General features: G+C 42.2%; 1 protein-coding gene across 4 annotated transcripts; it reads right to left on the bottom strand.

The window, feature by feature from the left end:
- Positions 1-424: 424 nt before the first annotated feature.
- CIDEC (cell death inducing DFFA like effector c) lies at positions 425-16131 on the bottom strand. Of its 4 annotated transcripts, none has more exons than XM_038565707.1 (6): positions 16049-16131; positions 13783-13860; positions 12670-12823; positions 5441-5599; positions 5164-5351; positions 425-922 (listed from the first exon to the last, which is right to left on the bottom strand). In XM_038565707.1, exons 2-6 carry the CDS (start codon positions 13833-13835, stop codon positions 760-762), a joined length of 717 nt encoding a protein of 238 aa, XP_038421635.1. In that variant the 5' UTR covers positions 13836-13860; positions 16049-16131; the 3' UTR covers positions 425-759. The 4 variants fall into 4 exon arrangements, with proteins under 4 accessions (XP_038421635.1, XP_038421636.1, XP_038421637.1 ...); XM_038565708.1 differs by lacking the exon at positions 16049-16131 and adding an exon at positions 15980-16024; XM_038565709.1 differs by lacking the exon at positions 12670-12823 and having other exon boundaries at positions 16049-16120.
- Positions 16132-20523: the final 4392 nt, after the last annotated feature.

Genomic DNA, 20523 nt, shown 5'->3' with positions numbered 1-20523 from the left:
GAAAGATAAGTTGTCTAGTAAGCCAGGGAGAGCATTGATGGAGGGTTGTGTTACAGCCTGAGTAGTACTTTCTCTGCTAAATACTTAAAAGGTTGTAATAAAATGTTATGAGAGAAGTGCCTTAGTCCTACCCTGCCATTCAAAGCCCTTCTGATGGTCAGATTTCCTTTAGAAATTGAACTTTATCATATTGATTTACATGGTCTGCTCAAGTCTCTGATTAAGCAGACATTAGTTCCAGAATCAAATATCTTTTTTGTTGGTAGAAATATTTTTTGTTGTTGTTGGTAGAAAAAGTCCTGTTTCCTGTAACCCCCACGTTTGGGAAAATGGCTTGACAATAGATTCCTCTCGTCCCTTAGACCTTTCCAACCTTGCAGACAGAACTCCAGACCCTCACCCACAAAAAACACAGGCAAAGATGGATCAGCATAAATAATGTAATGTGAATTCTCTAGTATCATACACAGTTCTTTCAGGAGCGTTAGGGCTGGTTGGCCAGGAGGTGGGGAGCGTGATGAAAGTAGAGCATGTGAAGAAAGGGAGCTGAGGGGCAGACTTTCTGACTAGCAATTCTCAGGTTTTTGCCTTTTTCCCCTGGGAAGACTTCATCATTCATGGTCCTAGTTGGGTGAGAAGGGTGTGGCAAGGTAAGAGGCTGTCTAGCTGCCGTCTTGTGGATGCTACTAGCTTTGAATGGCAGCATAGGGGCCACATTCTAATCCTTGTCTGGGGGAATGTCTCCAAGGACTCCAGCCTTCACTGCAGCATCTTCAGAGAGGTCGGGATGAGCGATCGGGCCTTGCCCTCAGGGGGCTGCCCTCCCTCCGTGGCATCCAGGAGCTGCTGCATGTAACAGGAGGTGCCGAGCAGCACATGGCCTGTGGTCTTCATGCTGAAGAGGGCCCAACGAAGAACTTCCCTGGGTGGAAGAAAAAGGCACTAGAGTCAAAACATGAAGAAAACCCCTCCCTGCTATCCAACCCTCCATGCTACCTCCATAATTTCACAAACCGCAGAGCAGTGTGCCAACAGGAATGGATGGTGCCCTCCCTCAGCAAATGCGAAAGATCTATAAGCATTGCCTGCAATCATAATTTAATGGAGATGTCCATTACCTCCTTATTTTCTCATGCAAAATTCAAGCTAATTTCATAAGGCCTTTAATTTTTGTAATACTACTTTGGGCCAGCCACCTTAATCTCAGTACCATGTCTCTGTGCTTTATAACCTCTGTTCTAGAGGCTGAGGCATTTCCAAGTCATGCGTAGTGTAGCTAATTTTCAGAGCACTGGACACATGAAGATCCCCGTGCTTGGTGTTGCAATGTACTGAGAACAGAGCTTAAATCAGAAAGGCCAGAGTTCTAATCCAGTCTTACTAGCTGTGTAAAGCTTGGCAAATTATTATAGTTCTGAGCTTCTGCTTTCTCATCTGTAAAATAGGATTATACCATTTTGATCCCTCATAAAGTTATGAGATTGAAATAGCATAAAGTCACTTAATTTGGAGACTAATAGATAGGTGAGTAGGACAAAACATAGAAACAAGAGTAGCTGGTTGAATGCTTGACTACTTTAACCAAGTTCTTTTCCAAATATGTTTAAAAGAGATAAATGGGGGCACCTGGGTAGCTCAGCGGTTGAGCGTCTGCCTTGGCTCAGGTCATGATCCCGGGTCCTAGGATCCAGTCCTACATCAGGCTCCCTGTAGGGTTCCTGCTTCTCCCTCTGCCTATGTCTCTGCCTATCTTTCTGTGTCTCTCATGAATAAATGAATAAAATCTTAAGAAAAAAAAAGATAAATGAGGGTTACTAGGGGTGTCTAGCCCTAAGGGGAATCAGGGAAGAGAAAGCTAAAGAAAAATAAAGACTTTCTAACTGGTATTAAAACTTTCTTTTTTAAAAAATATTTTATTTATTTATGAGAGAGAGAGAGAGAGAGAGAGAGAGAGATAGGCAGAGACATAGGCAGAGGGAGAAGCAGGCCCCCGGCAAGGAGCCCAAAGTAGGACTCGATCCGGGGACCATGCCCTGGGCCGAAGGCAGACACTCAACCGCTGTACCACCCAGGTGTCCTGGTATTAAAACTTTCAAACTATTAACCTTTATCTGATAAATGAACTTATGGTTGAGGTATAGGGAGGCAAAAAGATAATTAGAACTATAAAGATCTACACTTGAAAATTCTTTAAAATGTTATTTATTTATTTTTTAAAGATTATTTATTTTAGGGAGAGAGGGAGTGTGAGTGAGAGAAGGGACAGAGGGAGAAAGAGAGAGAATCTCCAGCTGACTCCTCACTGAGCCCAGATCCCAACAAGGGAATCGCTTCTCAGCCTTTTGGCTAAGATCAAGTGCAGATCCCAACAAGGGGATCTCACGACCTGAGCTGAAACTAAGAGTCGGATTCAATCAACTGAGCTACCCAAGCGCCCCTTCTTTAAAAATTTAAAGGCTCTACCTGAGAAGTATACTCATTTCTAAAATTACAGAACTAAGGCTTAAAACCAGCTATCAAGCCATAAATAGGAATGAAAGTCTGACACATGCTACAGCGTGGATGAACCTTGAAAACATGCTCGGTGACATAAACCAGTCACAAAAGGACAAGTACTGTATAAGATACCTAGAATAGGCAAATTAACAGAAAGAAAGCAGAACACATGTTATCAGGGACTGAAAGAAGGTAGGGTGGAAAGTTAGTGTTTGGAAAGTTAGTGTTTAATGGGTACAGAGTTTCAGTTTGAGATGATGAAAAAGTTCTAGAAATTGATAGTGGTAACTGTTGCACATTGTGAGAGTACTTAACAGCCACTGAATTATACACTTTAAAATGGTTAAAATGGTGAATTTTAGGGGCGCCTAGTTGGTTAAGTGTCTGCCTTCGGCTCAAGTCATGATCTCAGGGTCCTAGGTTGGAGCCCTGCATCAGGCTCCCTGCTCAGTGGAGAGCCTGCTTCTCCCTCTCCCTCTGCTGCTCCCCCTGCTTGTTCGTTCTCTCTCTCTCTCTCTCTCTCTCCCTCTCTCTCAAATAAATTTTTAAAATATTTTAAAAATGGTTGGGCAGCCCAGGTGGCTCAGCGGTTTAGTGCCGCCTTCAGCCCAGGGCCTGATCCTAGAGACCCAGGATCAAGTCCCACATCGGGCTCCCTGCATGGAGCCTGCTTCTCCCTCTGCCTGTGTCTCTGCCTCTCTCTCTCCCTCTCTCCCCAACCCCTCTCTCTCATGAATAAATAAATAAAATATTTTTAAAATGGTAAATCTTATGTATGTTTTACTATAACCACAATAACAGTAATAATAAAACTAGCTGACACCACTAATTCACCACACCTACCCCAGCTTGCTGTTTTTTTGATACCAACATGTCTACTGTGTTTAGGTCTGAGAGTCCTACTTCCCCTTAATGCACTGAGTTTACAGGCTGAAACTTCTTGCTCTAGATTTTGAAATTTGCAAACTACTGGCAGCAAGCCCAGATCAAGATGGGGCAGGATATAGAATAGGACGGACCCCTGGGTGCCTCAGCAGTTAAGCTTCTGCCTTCAGCCCAGGGTGTGATCCTGGAGTCCAGGGATCTAGTCCCACATCGGGCTCCCTGCAGGGAGCCTGCTTCTCCCTCTGCCTGTGTCTCTGCCTCTCTCTCTGTCTCTCATGAATAAATAAATAAAATCTTAAAAAAAAAAAAAAAAAAGAATGTAGACTAGGAGGAATGTGAGAATTCTAGCCACAAAACTAGGTTCAAGCCTGTCATTGAATGTCCTCTCTGGCAAGCAGAACACCTCAGGTCCCTCACCTCCAGACTGGATGTGCACAGAAGAAATTCAGAAAGCCAAGAAGGTCTGGTATACTCTAGCTATATATGTTCTGGCAGAAGTGTGGGGATCCTATTTCTCAGAAGGCCTCTAAGAGCAAGGATCAAATGCATCTTCATTCATTCTACAATTTTTTGAATTACTGCTATGTGCCAGCATTCATCAAGGTACCGGAGGCAATAGAAATTCTTGCCAGCGTGGAGCTCATTCTGACATTTTGTTTATCTCTGGATCTTTAGCTTGCATCACAGGGCCAGGCACACTGTGGATGGCTCAAGAGATGCTAAATGAAGCAATTGGGGAGGAGAAGAATCTGTCAGAAGAAACTGGCAAGAGGCCATGGTCTGCTACTCCCTAGCTTTGTGGCTTTGGAATAGTTGGATGCCTCTGCCTCAGTGGCTGCATCCACCTGATAGGGTAAGAATTCACTAGAATGGAGCAGCTGAAATTGGGAAACACCACCACAACAATCCTTGTCTTACAATTTAACATATTCTCATGCTTCCTGTATTACTTGATTTCAGAAGTACAGTAAAAAGTTTAAAAGAATTTCATTAGATAATACAAATGACTATTTTCCATGGACATGCAAATTAATTCCTTCTGTGGAAGGACAATTATTTCATCCCTCCCACCCACATGGAAAAATCCAATTTTGTGTCTATGAATTTATCTCAACATTCTTTTTTCTTTTAAGTTTTGTTTATTTATGAGAGAGAGAGAGGGAGGAGGAGGGGCAGAAGCAGAAGGAGAGAAAATCCCAAGCAGACTTCCCAGGGGCAGAAGGCAGAACCTGAAATGGGGCTTGATCCCATCATCCTGAGATCATGACCTGAGCCGAAGCCAGGAGTTGGCCACTCAAATGACTAAGCCACCCAGGCACCCCTTATCTCAGCATCCTTGATGGACCTATATATTGGTTAGATTTTGAATTCTCTGAACTGATTTTAACTGCTTGCTGGTTCTCTCCTTAATTAATGAGTTCAATACAATCTTTGACACATGTTCACTTTTAAAACATTGATTAAAATACTACTTAGGAAAACTTATTATTTTAGGTGAAAAAAAGTAGTTGTTGTAGTGGAAAGTAATTAGAAAATAATGTATCAAAAAAAAAAAAAAAGAAAATAATGTATCCCTGTTCCACCTGGAAGAGTATGTGTATCCCTTTGGCATATGCGAAAGCACTAGTTCAGCCCTAACGTTCTAGACAAATGCTAACTGTTATGCTTTGTCAAAATCAACACTAGTCCCAGGTCCTAAGAAGCTGAGGTCCATATGAGCAGAGAGGTGCTCTCTCCTTGCTGAATACCCACCCTATCCCCAGCGAATCCCAATTCACTCACTTCATGATGCGCTTGGCCCCGTAGCAATGCAGGTCATAGGAAAGGGAGTATGTGCCATAAAGAGTGGCCTTCACATTCAGGCAACCAATGAAGTCCTGTGGGTTCATCTTGTATAGGTCAAAGGTTACTTGAGCCACATCAATCTTCTTGGCAGGCTTATGGGAGAGGGACAGTTGGTACCTAGAACCCTGTGTCAAGACAAGCCTATGGTTGGTACCCTCCCAAGGACTTCTCCCAGGCATCCAATGTTCTCCCCATCACACAGGTGGGAACTCACCTGTTCTTGGGGGGGCTGCCATTTCTGCCCCTTCTGGAGGACCATGAACACTGTGTCATCTGCCAGGGCTTGGAAATACTCTTCTGTTTCTACAGTTGTACCGTCTTCCTCCAGCACCAGGTAGAAGGGCTTGTCTGCCAGCAGCAGGGTGTCCCGGACCTAGAAATCAGATCAGTGATGCTTCTGCTATCCCCATGTAGCCACAGAGCATGAGGAAGACCCATATTACATCATCTTAGCTGCCAGGGAAAGAACAAGTGGTTAAGGATCTATGAGAAATGGGACTGGAACCCAGGCTCTTGCTGTGGGATCGCCACCCAAAGATTCTATATTATGGTCCTACTTGGTACCTAGCTTCATGGTTATGTTGTAGAGCAGTGCTGCCCAATAAAAATATAGTGGGAATCACATATGTAATTTTTTATTGAGATATAATTCACATGCTATAAAATTCACCCATTTAAATTATATAATTCAGTATTTTTTACTACATTCACTAAGTTGTACAACTATCTGATTTCAGAACATTTTCATCATCCCAAAAGAAACCCAGTACCAATTAGCAGTTATTTCCTATCTCCTAACCCATGGCAACCTCTATGTTTGTCTCTATGGATTTGCCTAGTCTAGACATTTCATATAAATGGAATCATACAATATGTGGTCTTTTTAGAATGGCTTCTTTTCCTCAGTATGTTTTCAAGGTTCATCTGTGTTGTAGCATGATTCATTTCTTTTTATGGCTAAATAATATTCTGCTATATAGATATAATCACATTTTTAATCCATTCATCAGTTGATATAGACACTTGGGTTGTTTCCATTTTTATTATGAATGTTGCTGAGATGAGTATTCATCTACAAGTTTGTGAATAAGTATCTGTTTTCAGTTTTCCTGGGTATATCCTAGGGATGAAAATGCTAGTCACACAATTAACTGTATGTTTAACTTTTTGAGGAACTACAAAACTGTTTTCCAAAACAGCTGCATCATTTTATAATCACTAACAATGGATGAAGATTCCAATTTCTTTACATCTTCATCAGTACTTATTATTGTCTGTCTTTTATTTTAGACATTATAGTGAGTATGCAATAGTTTTAATTTGAATTTCCTTAAAGACTAATCACATTGAACATTTTTTCATATGTTATTAGCCATTTAAATATTTTCTTTTAAAAAAAGAAAAATAAATAAATATTTTCTTTAGAGAAATGTCCATTCCAATTCTTTACCCATCTTTTTTTTTCTTTACCCATCTTTTAAAATATTTTATTTATTTATTAATTTGACAGAAAGAGCAAAAGCAGCAGGAGCAGCAGAGGGAGAGGGAGAAGCAGGCTCTCTATTGAGCAGGGAGCCCAATGCAGGGCTTGATTTCAGGACCCCAGGATCATGACCTGAGCTGAAAGCAGATGCTTAGCCAGTTGAGCCATCCAGGCACCCCTCCTTATGCATTTTTAATTGGATTGTCTTTTTTTTTTAAGATTTTATTTATTTATTCATGAGAGACACACAGAGAGAGGCAGAGACACAGACAGAGGGAGAAGCAGTCTCCCCATGGGAAGCCCCGATCTCAGGACCCCAGGATCATGACCTGAGCCAAAGACAGATGCTCAACCACTGAGCCACCCAGGTGTCTCTGGAGATAGGGTCTTTAAAGAGGTAATTAAATTAAAATGATATATATTTTTTTAATAATTTCTTTTTTAAAGATTTTATTTATTTATTCATGAGAGATACAGAGAGAGTGAGAGAGGCAGAGACACAGGCAGAGGGAGAAGCAGGCTCCATGCCGGGAGCCCAATGTGGGACTCGATCCCAGGTCTCCAGGATCACGCCCTGGGCTGAAGGCAGCATTAAACCACTGAGCCACTCGGGCTGCCCTAAAATGCTATTATTAAGATGGGCCCTATTCCAGTATTACTGGTTTCCTTATAAAAAGGAAAGATTAGAACAAAGAAATATACCCAGAAGGAATACCCTGTAAACATGAAGACAACCATCTACAAGTCAAGGAGAGAGGCCTCAGAAGAAACCAAACCTGACAGCACCTTTTTTTTTTTTTTTAATTTTTATTTATTTATGATAGTCACAGAGAGAGAGAGAGGCAGAGACACAGGCAGAGGGAGAAGCAGGCTCCATGCACCGGGAGCCTGATGTGGGATTCGATCCCGGGTCTCCAGGATCGCGCCCTGGGCCAAAGGCAGGCGCCAAACCGCTGCGCCACCCAGGGATCCCAACCTGACAGCACCTTGATCTCAGACTTCCACCCTCCAGATTTGAGAGAAAATAAATTTCTGTTAAGTATCAATCTGTGGTATTTTGTTATAGAAGCCCTAGCAAACTAATAGAGTGAGTCTATCCTTTGTCAATACCACAGAATTGATTACTGTAGCTTTGTAGTAAGTTTTGGAACCAGGAAATGTAAGTCTTCCAACTTTGTCTTTTTCCAAGATTGTGTTAGTTAGTTTTGGTCCATTGTATTTCTATATGAATTTTAGCATCCACTTGTCAATATCTAGGAAAAGAGTAGCTGCAATTTGATGGAGATTGCATTGAATCTGCAGATCAAGCTGGGGAGTATTGCCATCTTAACAACATTAAGTCTTCCAGTCCCTGAGCACATTTGTCTATTATTTAGATCTTGTTTAAATCTTCAGTCTAATTTATTTTGCCAATGTTAATTTTCAATCTATAAGTCATATACTCCTGTTAAAGTTATTCTTAAATATTCTATTCTTATTGATGCTATTATGAATGGACTCATTATTTATTTTTAAAAAAATTATGGGTAGGTGACACACCCAGCATGGAACCCAATGTGGGGCCTGAACTCATGACTCTGAGATAAAGACCTGAGCTGAGATCAAGAGTCAGACGCTTACCCAATCGAGCCACTCAAGTGCCCTTCATTTTTCTTAATTTTATTTTCAGATTATTTATTGCCAGTATATAGAAATACAATTGATTTTTGTATATTGGTCTTACATCCTGCAACCTTATATCATGCAACCTTGCCAAACCCATTTATTAGCTCTAATTGTGTGTCTGTATGTGTGTGTTCTATAGGGTTTTCTGTCTGCAAATAGGAATAGTTCTACCTCTTCCTTTCCAATCAGGATGCCTTTTATTTTATTTTCTTGCCTAATTATCCTAGCTAGCACCTCCAGCACCTTGTTGTATAAAAGTGGCAAGAACAGATATCCTTATCGCATTCCTGATCTTAAGGGGAAAGTTTTCAGAATTTCCCATTAAGTATGTTGTTACTGGGGATCCCTGGGTGGCGCAGCGGTTTGGCGCCTGCCTTTGGCCCAGGGCGCGATCCTGGAGACCTGGGATCGAATCCCACGTTGGGCTCCCGGTGCATGGAGCCTGCTTCTCCCTCTGCCTATGTCTCTGCCTCTCTCTCTCTCTCTGTGTGACTATCATAAATAAATAAAAATTTAAAAAAAAAGTATGTTGTTACCTGTGAGTTTTTCATAGATGCTCTGTATTACACAATTGTAAATTTAAATTTTCTAATAGCCACATGATACTTGTCATATATTTAATTCCATCCAAAATATGATCTCAACATAAAATCAATATAAAAATATGAGATTTTACATTTTTTATTAAGTCTTCAAAATCTTGTAATTTATACTTAAGCACATTTCAGTTTCAACTAGCCTCATTTCAGAGTTCAGTAACCACATGTAACTAGTAACTATTGCATTGGATAGTCTATCTCTAGAGTTTAAAAAACCTGGGTTTGAATTCTAGCTCCCTTACAATATTATTCTGAATTTAAGAAAGTTATTGCATTTATCTGAACTAGTTTCATCATCCAAAAAGTTGAGGCAAGTATAGTCTTAGAGTCCTCACAATGGTTAAAGGCAAATATGTATGAGATGACGGCCTGAGTTTATTTTACTTATTTATTTTTAAATATTTTATTCATTTATTCATGAGAGAGAGAGAGAGAGAGAGACGCAGAGACACAGGCAGAGGGAGAAGCAGGCTCCCACGCAGGGAGCCTGATGTGGGATCTGATCCCAGGACTCCAGGATCACGCTCTGTCCAAAGGCAGGCGCCAAACCACCGAGCCACCCAGGGATCCCCTACAGCCTGAGTTTAAATCCCAGTGAAGGAACTTGACCTCTGCTTCTAGAAAATTAAAATAGTAGTAACTACCTCAAGGTTATGATTCCAAGAAATGCTAGAAGTTATCCATTATATGCATTTACTAAATTTTATACTATATTGATTAAAATGGAAGGAGTTCCATGACCCATTCATGCTAGAGAATGAAATGAAAAGTCAGGTGGCGTATTATAATACTACCCCATTTAAGGAAATTGTATATAAGGATAGACTATTTAGGACATTCACGACCACATCATCTATCTCTTGGGATAGCAGAATTCACACTTTAGTTTTCTTGCTTTCATTTGCTAGAGAACATTTTTTCTGCTTAAAATTCTTCAATAAAGTTATGGGATCAGCAACACACCAATAGCAGTGAACACACCTAACTCCCAGATCTTAATTTCTGAATACCATTCTCCACTAAAATGAAGCAGATCTCCTTAGGAGAAATGGCCAATTCAGGGCTGGGGCAAGTAAAATACAAAATAAGCTTGCAATACTTCATCATGACTGAAAGTCAGAAAGCACTGAAGAATAATAGGGACTTGAGAAAAGGACACAAGTTGACAGGAGTCCCACTGGCTAAATCTTGGACAAATTTTTTTTAAAAAGATTGTATTTATTCATTCATGAGAGACACACAGAGAGAGGCACAGACATAAGCAGAAGAGAACCAGGCTCCTTCTGGGGAGCCCAGTGTGGGACTCAATCCCAGGACCCCGGGACCACGACCTGAGCCAAAGGCAGATACTCAACCACTGAGCCACCCAGAAGACCAATCTTGGACCATTTGAGCATCAACAAATAATCTGTTATCATCCTCATATCCCATTAAAATAGAAATATTTTAATCTCTTCTGACACAAGTAAATGAAGAAGTTGAAAATTGAGTGCAGAATGAGATATATATTTAATACAAAATACCTCTATAGAAAATAATTGACACAAAGGGAAAAATAATAACTTTACATAGGGAAGCCTGGATATACCTCCTTATTCAGATAATCAAAGTTAGACAGTAATGTGACAAAGTTATTTGCAATTTTGCAGTGACAACCTATTTTTATCATATTCCTGCCAGATATACAGGCTGAATTGAGGACATAAGCCATGCCAAACTGAAGCACAGTAAACAAAACAACAGGCTTATAATATTCAAAACAATCAAGGCTATGAAATTTAAGGAAAATTGATGAACTGTTCCAGATTGAAGGAGACTAAAGAGACACACAATTAAATAAAATACTCAATCCATACCTGGATCCTTTTGCTATTAAGGATATTACTGGGATGATTAGTAACATTTGAATGAAGTCTCAGAATTAAACTGTGGTCATGTAAGATTGTATGTTTCCCAGTTTTGATGGTTCTACTTCAATGATATAGGAGAATATTCTTGTTTGTAGAGAAGACACACTGAAGTATCCAAGAATAAGAAGCATCAGGTTGGCAATTTACTCTCAAAGATTTAAGAAGTGCTGTATTGTTCTTGCAACTTCTGTAAGTTTGAGATTCTTTCAAAATTAATTTTTAAAAAATCCTCTAAAGGCTTACTGTGGTCTTTTAAAATGAAACCCCTCTGTTCTTTACCATGGCCAATCAAGGACTAATAATCTGGTCACTGCCAACCATATCATCTTGCCCTTTTCCCCCTCACTCTCTCTGCTCCTTTCTTTATAAATTGCCAAACTTGGAAAAGCAGCAGATAGGTTGATGTCCTCCCTGCTCTATCAGTAAGATTCATTTCTTTTTTTATTTTTAAAGATTGTATTTATTTATTCATGAGATACACAGAGAAAGGGAGAGAGAGGCCAAGACACAGGCAGAGGGAGAAGCAGGTTCCATTCAGGGAGCCTGACGTGGGACTCCATCCCAGGACTCCAGGATCACGCCCTGGGCCACAGGCAGGCGCTAAACTGCTGAGCCACCCAGGGATCCCCAGTAAGATTCATTTCTGACCTGTGTTCCATGTTGGAAAAAATGGACCCTCACTGTTGTTCCTCTCTGCATCCTTTAGAGTTAGGATTCTAACTCAGTGTCCCCAAACTAAGTGACTAAGAATCTCCTGAAGAACTCACTAAAAATGACAACTCCTGAGCCTCACTCATCACCTAATCAATCCCAGGGAGGGCATTCTGGGAAGTCATGGGCAACAAGTCCACTTTGGTACAGGAGGTGGTCCCCAGACCTCAGGTGAATAACACTAGTAAGTTTAGACTCCAATGTGAAAGAGACTTTTTGATTCTGGACATAAGAAATTGGTGTGTCATAGCCACAAGTCTCAAGAGAGGGAAAATTGGCTCCCATGAGGAACAATAGACCTAATTCACAGAAGCAAGGGAGGGACTCTGGACTCAGGTCAGCTATGATTTCTATATGTTAAACTCTAGACTCTAGTGATCAGAAGCTTAATCCAAATGTATGATCTGTGCCAGGCAACTGGGTTTGTATAGGAGCAGGGCTACCCTCACATGGAGCTGATAAGCTAATAGGGCAGTGAAGCACAAGATTAATAAAGAACCAGATTAGATGAGGCTCTAGGAGAAGCAGTGGGAGAGAGGGAACATAGAAATAGGGAAGGGTGTTACTCTTGCCTGCTCTTACTACTGTCCACAGAGCTGTGTGTCTTTGGTTTCCTGCTCTGGAAGCTTGAAATAGTTTGAAGAGAGTCTTCCATAGCTATTCACTAAGCTTTCCATGGAAGGCCAGTGTAGGAGACAGATTGAAGACCTGCCCTGGCTAAAGGGAGGAGATGGGAAATAGAATCTCTAAGATTGTGCCTATTTCTGCAACTTCCAGGCATGTGTACAATGGAAAAGGGAACTTATAGGTCCTTCCAATAAGAAAAATATACTCTGAAAATACCACTGACCTACTATTAGCATAGGGTGGCAATATACTGCCTTCCGCCTGTCACTAATCCATTAGACAGCACTAATTGACCTATTAGAGCTGGCATCAGAAAGGAAATCTTTTCACCATCTAACCCATGAGCTACATCCCAGCTGAACTCCCAGCTCACGACCCAGAGGACAGAAGCAGCTCTCAGCCACAGTCCCAGTGGTTGGGCTGTGTTGAGGGTAGCCCCTTCCCTCACCTTGTTCAGGAGGTCCTTGAGACTGTGTGCGATGATGCCCTTCCGCACACTCCGGTCAGCAGTGCTTACTCTACAGGGCCGGGCCTTGGGGGCCTCCAGGCTGGACTTCGACGATAGCTGCTGGGTCACCACTGAGGTGCTCACTGCCACATGCCTGGAGACAACTTGGAGCATTAGAATGAGCTGTCTGCTGCCTCTGAGCCATTGCCCCATGGCAGGAACCTAAGTCCCATCCCCCAGAGGTGGAGCTCCTCATATTTCTCCTCTACCACCCACCAAGCCTGCTCTAATCTTTCTAGTCTTACTCAAAGGCCTGCCAGATCAGTACATCTCACATTTTAGTGACATATATGTCCTCTGGGGATCTGATTCAGATTCTGTAGGTCTCAGTGGAGTCTGGGATTCTATATGTCTAATAAGTTTCCAAGTGGCATTGATGCTGCTTGATGACACTGACCATGATGAGTAGCAAGGTGATTGGAGACCCATCCCACATTTCCCCAATACCACTTTCCCCTCTTGGTCTCTCTCTTCCCACCTGTAAAATGAAATGAAGTGGTGAAGTGGCCTGGGTTTTTGTCAGACTCAAACCTGAATCCTGGCTCCATTACTCATTTGCTAGGTGATTGAGAATACCCACTCTGTGCTTCAGTACCCCCATCTATTATTATACCTAAAATTAGGTATAATAATCTCTACTTCCCAAAATCGTGATCAGGTTTAAATGAGATCAAGAATGGGGGCACCTGGGTGGCTCAGTTGGTTAAGTGTCTGACTCCTGATTTCAGCTTAGGTCATGATCTCAGGGTCCTGAGATTGAGCCCTGCTTTGGGCTCTATGCTGAGCATGGAGCCTGCTTAAGATTCTCTCTCTCTCTCTCTCTCTCTCTGTGTGTGTGTGTGTGTGTGTGCCTCCCCCCCACCCCAGCTCAAGTGCTCCACTTTTTCTAATTTAAAAAAAAAAAAAAAAGCAAAATCTTAGGTCCCACTCCAGACCTACTAAATATACATCTGCATTTAATAAGATGCCCAGGTGACTTATGAGCCTGTTGAAATTTCAGAAGGTCTGCCTTACAGGTAGCTCCCTTTTGCTTCTACTCTTGCTTCTCCTCACCTGGACAAGGACTTGGGGTAGAGAAGGCTGAGGGACTTCATGGCATATTCCATCCTTGTCACCTGGATAATGTTGGACCTGGGAAGGAAGCAGAAAAGCTAGTTAGGGTAGGAACAGAAGGCTCCCTTTCACTCACCTTTTGACAGAGTGTAACCCCACCCCCATCCAGCTAACCTACACTCTGGTTTCTCCTCTCAACTCCCACACACACCTTTCCAGCCCTTCTCTTATCCAATCCCACACATGCCAACTGGGACCAAGCTGGAGACCCCCTGGAGACCCAGGCTCAACCTACTTGGCAGCTGCTCCTCCCTCCCTAGGACTACTCACTCCATGTTTCTCTGACTCTGGCTCTGGTCACACTGATCAGGGATTCCCAGTTGGGGCTGAAGAGGCCCTGCCTGGTTGATTCCTATCCCTGGGGCCAGAGTCTACTTCACGCTGGCAGGAGGTGAGTCATATCACCTACCTTTTCTGGAGACTGTTTCCTTATCTACAGCCCAGAGACCTCACAGGCCAGGCTCACACAGGCCAGGCAGCTCAGTCCAAGCAGGCTCTCTCCTGTGTCCTTGAGCAATCTGAACCCTTTCTGAGACTTCCCACTGGCCAGAGGGAATTTCTGTGATGACGGATGTTGGAGATGTTCTATATCATTTCTCCCCAGTACCAGAATTCCTAACTTCATGTGGCTACTGAGGACTTGAAATGTGGCTAGTACAATTGAAGAGCTGGATTTTTAACTTTGTTTAATGTTAACTAATTTAAATCAAAATAGCCACTGTGGCTCCTGGCTACTGACAACCATCCTGAACATAGAGATCTAGCTGATACTCAGCTCACCTGCCAGCTTTCTCTTCAACCTCTCTACTTCAGCTCTTGCATGCTCTGAGTCTTTTTTTTTTTTTTTTAAGATTTTATTTATTCATGAGAGACAGAGAGAGAGAGGGGGGCAGAGACATAGGCAGAGGGAGAAGCAGGCTCCCCATAGGAGCCCAGGACCCCTTGATCACGACCTGAGCCAAAGGCAGATGCTCAACCAGTGAGCCACCCAGGTGCCCTTGCATGTTCTGAGTCTTTGGAAAGACAGTTCTCTCCACCTGCAGTGTCCTTCTCCAGCCTAGGGCTAAACAAATGCGGCCTTGAAGACTCAATCTCACTACTTTCCACTCTTTGGAAAGCCTTTTTATTTTTTTAAGATTTTGTTTATTTATTCATGAGACACACACACAGAGGCAGAGACACAGGAAGAGGGAGAAGCAGCCTCCGTACAAGGAACCCAATGCAGGACTTGATCCCGGGACCCCGGGATCACGCCTTGAGCCAAAGGCAGACGCCCACCCAGGCGTCCCTACATACATAAAATTTAAAAATAAAAAGGCTTGGGACACCTGAGTGGCTCAGCGATTGGGTTGGGCGGCTGCCTTTGGCTCAAGGCATGATCACGGGATCCCAGAGATTGAGTCCCTCATCAGGCTCCCTGCATGCTTTTCCCTCTTCCTGTGTCTCTGTGTCTCTTAAGAATAAATAAATGAAATCTTAAAAAAAAATATGTATGAATGTATTTTCTGATAAGAAAAGTTTTATATGGGGATCCCTGGGTGGCGCAGCGGTTTAGCGCCTGCCTTTGGCCCAGGGCGTGATCCTGGAGACCCGGGATCGAATCCCACGTCGGGCTCCCGGTGCATGGAGCCTGCTTCTCCCTCTGCCTGTGTCTCTGCCTCTCTCTCTCTCTGTGTGACTATCATAAATTTAAAAAAATAAAAAAAAGAAAAGTTTTATATGGACAACACAGACTGGACAAGAATGCTATAAATGAGAAAAGCACAGACCCTGGAAAGCCTTCTTAGGTGGTGCATACAGTTCCCCCTTCCTCTTGCCCTTCCTACTTCCAAGCCAAGTGTGCCTCAGTGTCTGTTTCTGCCTTAGCCCCACCAATCCTTGGGTGCCTTGCCCTGAAATGTTCTTTGTATTCCCAGGGCAGAGAGGACCTGGCACAGGGCAAGGGGCTCAAAGAGTGGTCATGGAATGAGGAGCCCTCTCCTCAGGCAGGTAAAATCCCTCTTTCCTTCTAACAACTTAGGGGGATTTCCTAGCACCACCCATCTGTGAACTCCCCCAGTTAGCACTACCCATGTCAGCTTGTTTCAGCCTCCCTCCTTACTCTCCATCTGAAGCAAAACTGCAAAGCCCTCCTCACCTGCTCACCAGGAGCTTCTCACCTGCTCTCCAGGAGTTTCCTCCCCAAGTCCCAAAACAAAACACTTACCGCCCCCTCACAGCCTCCAGTAAGATATTGCCCAGCACAGCACAGCCCTTGTTCCATTTTATTTCCAGCTCCCAGAGAAGCCCCTCCCCTGGCCTTCAGTTCCAGCTGGGGGAAAGAGCATGGGGAGTAAGTGTGCAGCTCTCACCCTTGGGACTTCAGGACAGCCTAACATCCAGAAAAGGCTCAAAAGGAGGGAAAAAGGCAAGTTTCGAAAGCTCTGGGACAGGGTATGGCTCAGGATGTGATATCAGGCACAGAGTGCACAGAATATAGGGGCATGTGAGTTGTGGTCCCAACTCCACTCAAGTTCACTGTTTGAGTGTAGACAAGCTGTCTCTGGGAACCCGTTTCTCTCACCTGTACAACAGCAATACAATAACGATTCCTGTGTTAAAGAATTGTGGTGAGGATTTGTGATAATAAAAGTAAAAAGCTTTGCAATAAAAACAATTAATAGATAGAAGGGAATATTGGTGTCATAATTATTTAATAATACTAGAGACTAAGGCTAGCTAAAATGTGTAGTGGTTAATAGTGAAAGATCTAACCCTTGATCCAGCAGTCCTACTCCTACATGTATTATCCAAGAGAAATGAAGATATATGTCCACGCCAAAACTTATACACAAATGTTCACAGTGTTATTCACAATAGCTAACAGATAGAAATAACTTGAATGCTCATCAGTTGATGAATGCATTTTTTAAATGTGGCATATCCATAAGTGGAATATTATTTGTCAATAAAAAGGATTACATGCTACTACATGAATAAACTTTGAAAACATGCAGAGTGAAAGAAGGCAGTCATAAAAGATTACATACATATTTGTATGATTCCAGCTGTAGGAAATGACCAGAATAGGCAAAACTATAAAGATAGAAAATATAAATTAGTGGTTGCTTAGAGCTGGGGAGGGAGAGAGGATGAGGAATGATTCTAATGGGGAGTGATGGGGTTTCTTTTAAGAGAGATGAAAATGTTCTAATCAATTAATCTAATCACAGTCCATTTTGGCGATGGTTGTACAACACTGAAAAATATATTTAAAATAATTGATTTGGGGATCCCTGGGTGGCTCAGTGGTTTAGCGCCTGCCTTCGGCCCAGGGAGTGATCCTGGAGTCCTGGGATCAAGTCCCACGTCGGGCTCCCTGCATGGAGCCTGCTTCTCCCTCTGCCTGTGTCTCTGCTTCTCTCTCTCTCTCTCTGTATCTCTCATGAATAAATAAATAAAATCTTAAAAAAATAATATAAAAATTATTGATTTGATCACTAGAGTAGGTGGACATGTGGTATATGAATTATATCTGCATAAAGCTGTTATTTATTTCTGCTTTTACAAGTGATACATAAAGTGTTATTTATTTTTTTAATGTTTATTTTTTTTCATAAAGTGTTTTTTTTAAAAAAAGAGTTCAAGGGGCATCTGGGTGGCTCAGTCAGTTAAGCATCTGCCTTCAGCTCAGGTCAAGATCCTGGGGTCCTGGTATCTAGCCCTGCTTCACTCCCTGCTCAGCAAGGAGCCTGCTTTTTCCTCTCCCTCTCCCTCTCTCTCTGCCCCGAACTCATGCTTACTCTCTCTTTCAAATAAATAAAATCTTAAAAAAAATAAAAAAACAAGAGTTCAAGCTCATCTTTTTTTCAGCTCAAGATGTTTCACACTGTGTATCATCAGTGTCCCCATCACCTGGACAGCTTGTTAAAATTTAGATTGCTGGGCCCCATCCCAGAGTTTCCAAGTCAGTATGACTGGGGTGGAGCCTGAGAAACCACTTCTAATAGGTTCCTAGGTGATCCTGAAGGTGTGACTGCTCAGGAACCTCACTCTTGAGCTAGAGGTCTAGCATTAGCTGTATGATGTAACTCTTCTAAGCCTCAGTTGGATCTGACAAATAGGGATTAAAAATAGCTCCTACCTCACTGGTTGTCATGAAGATTGAGATAATCATGAAATGTACTTACTGCACAATTTAGTGCATCTTTCGGGCTCAATAAATCACTCATTATTATAATTATTATTTTAAAGATTTATTTATTTATTTGAGAGAGTGAGATTGTGTGTGTGTGTGTGAGAGAGAGTGAGAGAGCAAGTGAGTGAGAGGAAGGGCAAAGGAAGAAGGAGAGAAGCAGACTCCTTGCTGAGTGTGAGCCAGATCCCAGGAACCTAAGACCACGAACTGAACTGAAATCAAGAGTCCTCATGGGGCACCCAGCTGACTGAGCCATCCAGGTGCCCCTATTATTAATATCTAAATCCCTTCCTCGAGGAGCTCCCAAACAGCCATCGTCCATTCATTTATTCAGCAAATATTTACTTGGCATTTACTATATGCCAGCCCTACGAGGAGGAAAGAAGCAGGAAAGAACCCAGCCTTGTTCTACACTTCAAGGAGCTGGCATTCCTAGGGCAGCGGGGAACTCAGATTCTGTACAAATATGCAAATAAACAAAAGGATTTCAGATAATGACATTCTAGGAAGAAAACAAAGCAAAGTGGTATGATAACAAATGGCTAGAGAACTACATTGGCCTGTGGGTTCAGGCAAGGACTCAAGGGAGAAGAACTTCGAGCTAAATCCTACTGCTGAGAAGCCAATCTTTTGAAGTCCTGGGGGAATGGTTAAGGCAAAGAAAACATCAGTACAAAGGATCTGGGATAGGAAGGAGCAGAATGAGGAGACAGGAACACAAGTCACTAAACTTGAAGGCAGTCCAAGAGCCAGAAGAGAAGTATAAACAAATACTTCAGAGAAGTTCTGGGGAACAGGTTGGGCCCCTCCCTTAGACACTCATCCCTCAAACATTTATTGAACATCTAACATGTGATTGAGTGTCAGTGGATGACTCAAAGCAGTCTGGTTCTGATGAACTCTCAATGCATCATGGAAAGCAGACTCAGATAAGGAAAAGGTAACTGCAAGCCAAAATCAAAGATCACCTGCCTTGGGGTAGAGGATGGCTCCATGAACCTGAGGATTCTTTACAGTACTTAGGAGAAGAGGATGGTTTTGAACCAATTAGGATTTATTTATTCAACAAGCATTTTCTTGAGGCTTTATACTATGCCAGGCACTCTGGGCTGCTGGGGACACAGAGGAGTCAGTTCTTGTCCCTATCTGGGGACCTCACATTCTAGTGGGAGAGGCAGATGTCTGAGCATGGTTCTTAAACTCTGAAGGGCCTAGAAATCATTTGAGATACCTTGGAGTGGAGAAAGACTCTAGCTATGACTCAAAATTGAGAAGCCATAAAAGAAAAGATTATGCATTGAATTACATTTAAAAAGTATTCTGAGGTCACCTGGGTGGCTCAGTCACTTAAGAGTCTGACTCTTGATCTCAGCTCAGGTCTTTTTATTATTTTCTTCTTCTTTCTTTCTTTCTTTCTTTCTTTCTTTCTTTCTTTCTTTCTTTCTTTCTTTCTTTCTTTTTTCTTTCTTTTTCTTTCTTTCTTTTTTAAAAGATTTTATTTATTTATTCATGAGAGACACAGGTAGAGTCAGAGACATAGGCAGGAGAAGCAGACTCCCTGTGGGGAGCCCCATGTGGGACTTGATCCCAGGACCCAACCTGAGCCAAAGGCAGATGCTCAACCACTGAGCTACCCAGGCATCCATGCCTCAACTTGGGTCTTGATCTCAGGGTGGTAAATTCAAGCCCCCGGGGGCTCCACACTGAGCATGGAGCCTACTTAAAAAAAAAAAAAATTCTGCATGTTCAACTTGTCATACCTGGGCAGAGTCTAATGACATACACAAATAAAGCTATATTGCAACTAATATAGGCAAGATGTTGATCTCCTCTCCCTCTTTCTCTCCCTCTCTCTGTCTCTGTCTCTCTCTCTTTCTCATTCTCTTCTTCCTCCTCTATCTATATATAAACTAAGACCAACAACATCGTAGAAAAATGAGCAAAGGATATGAACGCAATTCAGGGAAATGAAATACAAATGACCCTTAAACATATGAAAAGGCATTTAATCCCACTTACAGAAATTTAAAAAAAAGAAATAGAAATACAACATGAAACTACACAGAGATGTGATTCTTCACCCATCAGACTAGCAGATGTTGTTGGCAAACTGTGGGAAAGCAAGGAGTCACACACAATCACATATTGTTGGTGAGAATGTAATCCGTCTAACCTCTGTGAAAGACAATATGTCCAGATCTATGAAAATTACAAACATCATATATTCTTTGACCCAACAATACTAATTTTGGAATTCCAGACTATAGATCTACTTGCTCAGGAATGAAATGATAAAATGTACAAAATAAATAAATAAAATGTACTGAAGCTATGTTTGTAATAGCAAAATACTGGATATGATCCAAATATCCTACAAGCAAGACAAGTTAAATAAATTATCTTTTAGGGCAGCCCAGTGGCTCAGCGGTTTAGCGCCACCTTCAGCCCAGGTCATGATCCTGGAAACCTGGGATTGAGTCCCACGTAGGGCTCCCTGCATGGAG

Source organism: Canis lupus, chromosome 20 (assembly GCF_011100685.1).
Source record: "Canis lupus familiaris isolate Mischka breed German Shepherd chromosome 20, alternate assembly UU_Cfam_GSD_1.0, whole genome shotgun sequence".
Lineage (NCBI taxonomy): Eukaryota > Metazoa > Chordata > Mammalia > Carnivora > Canidae > Canis > Canis lupus.
This window is presented reverse-complemented; position numbering and strand designations above follow the sequence as displayed.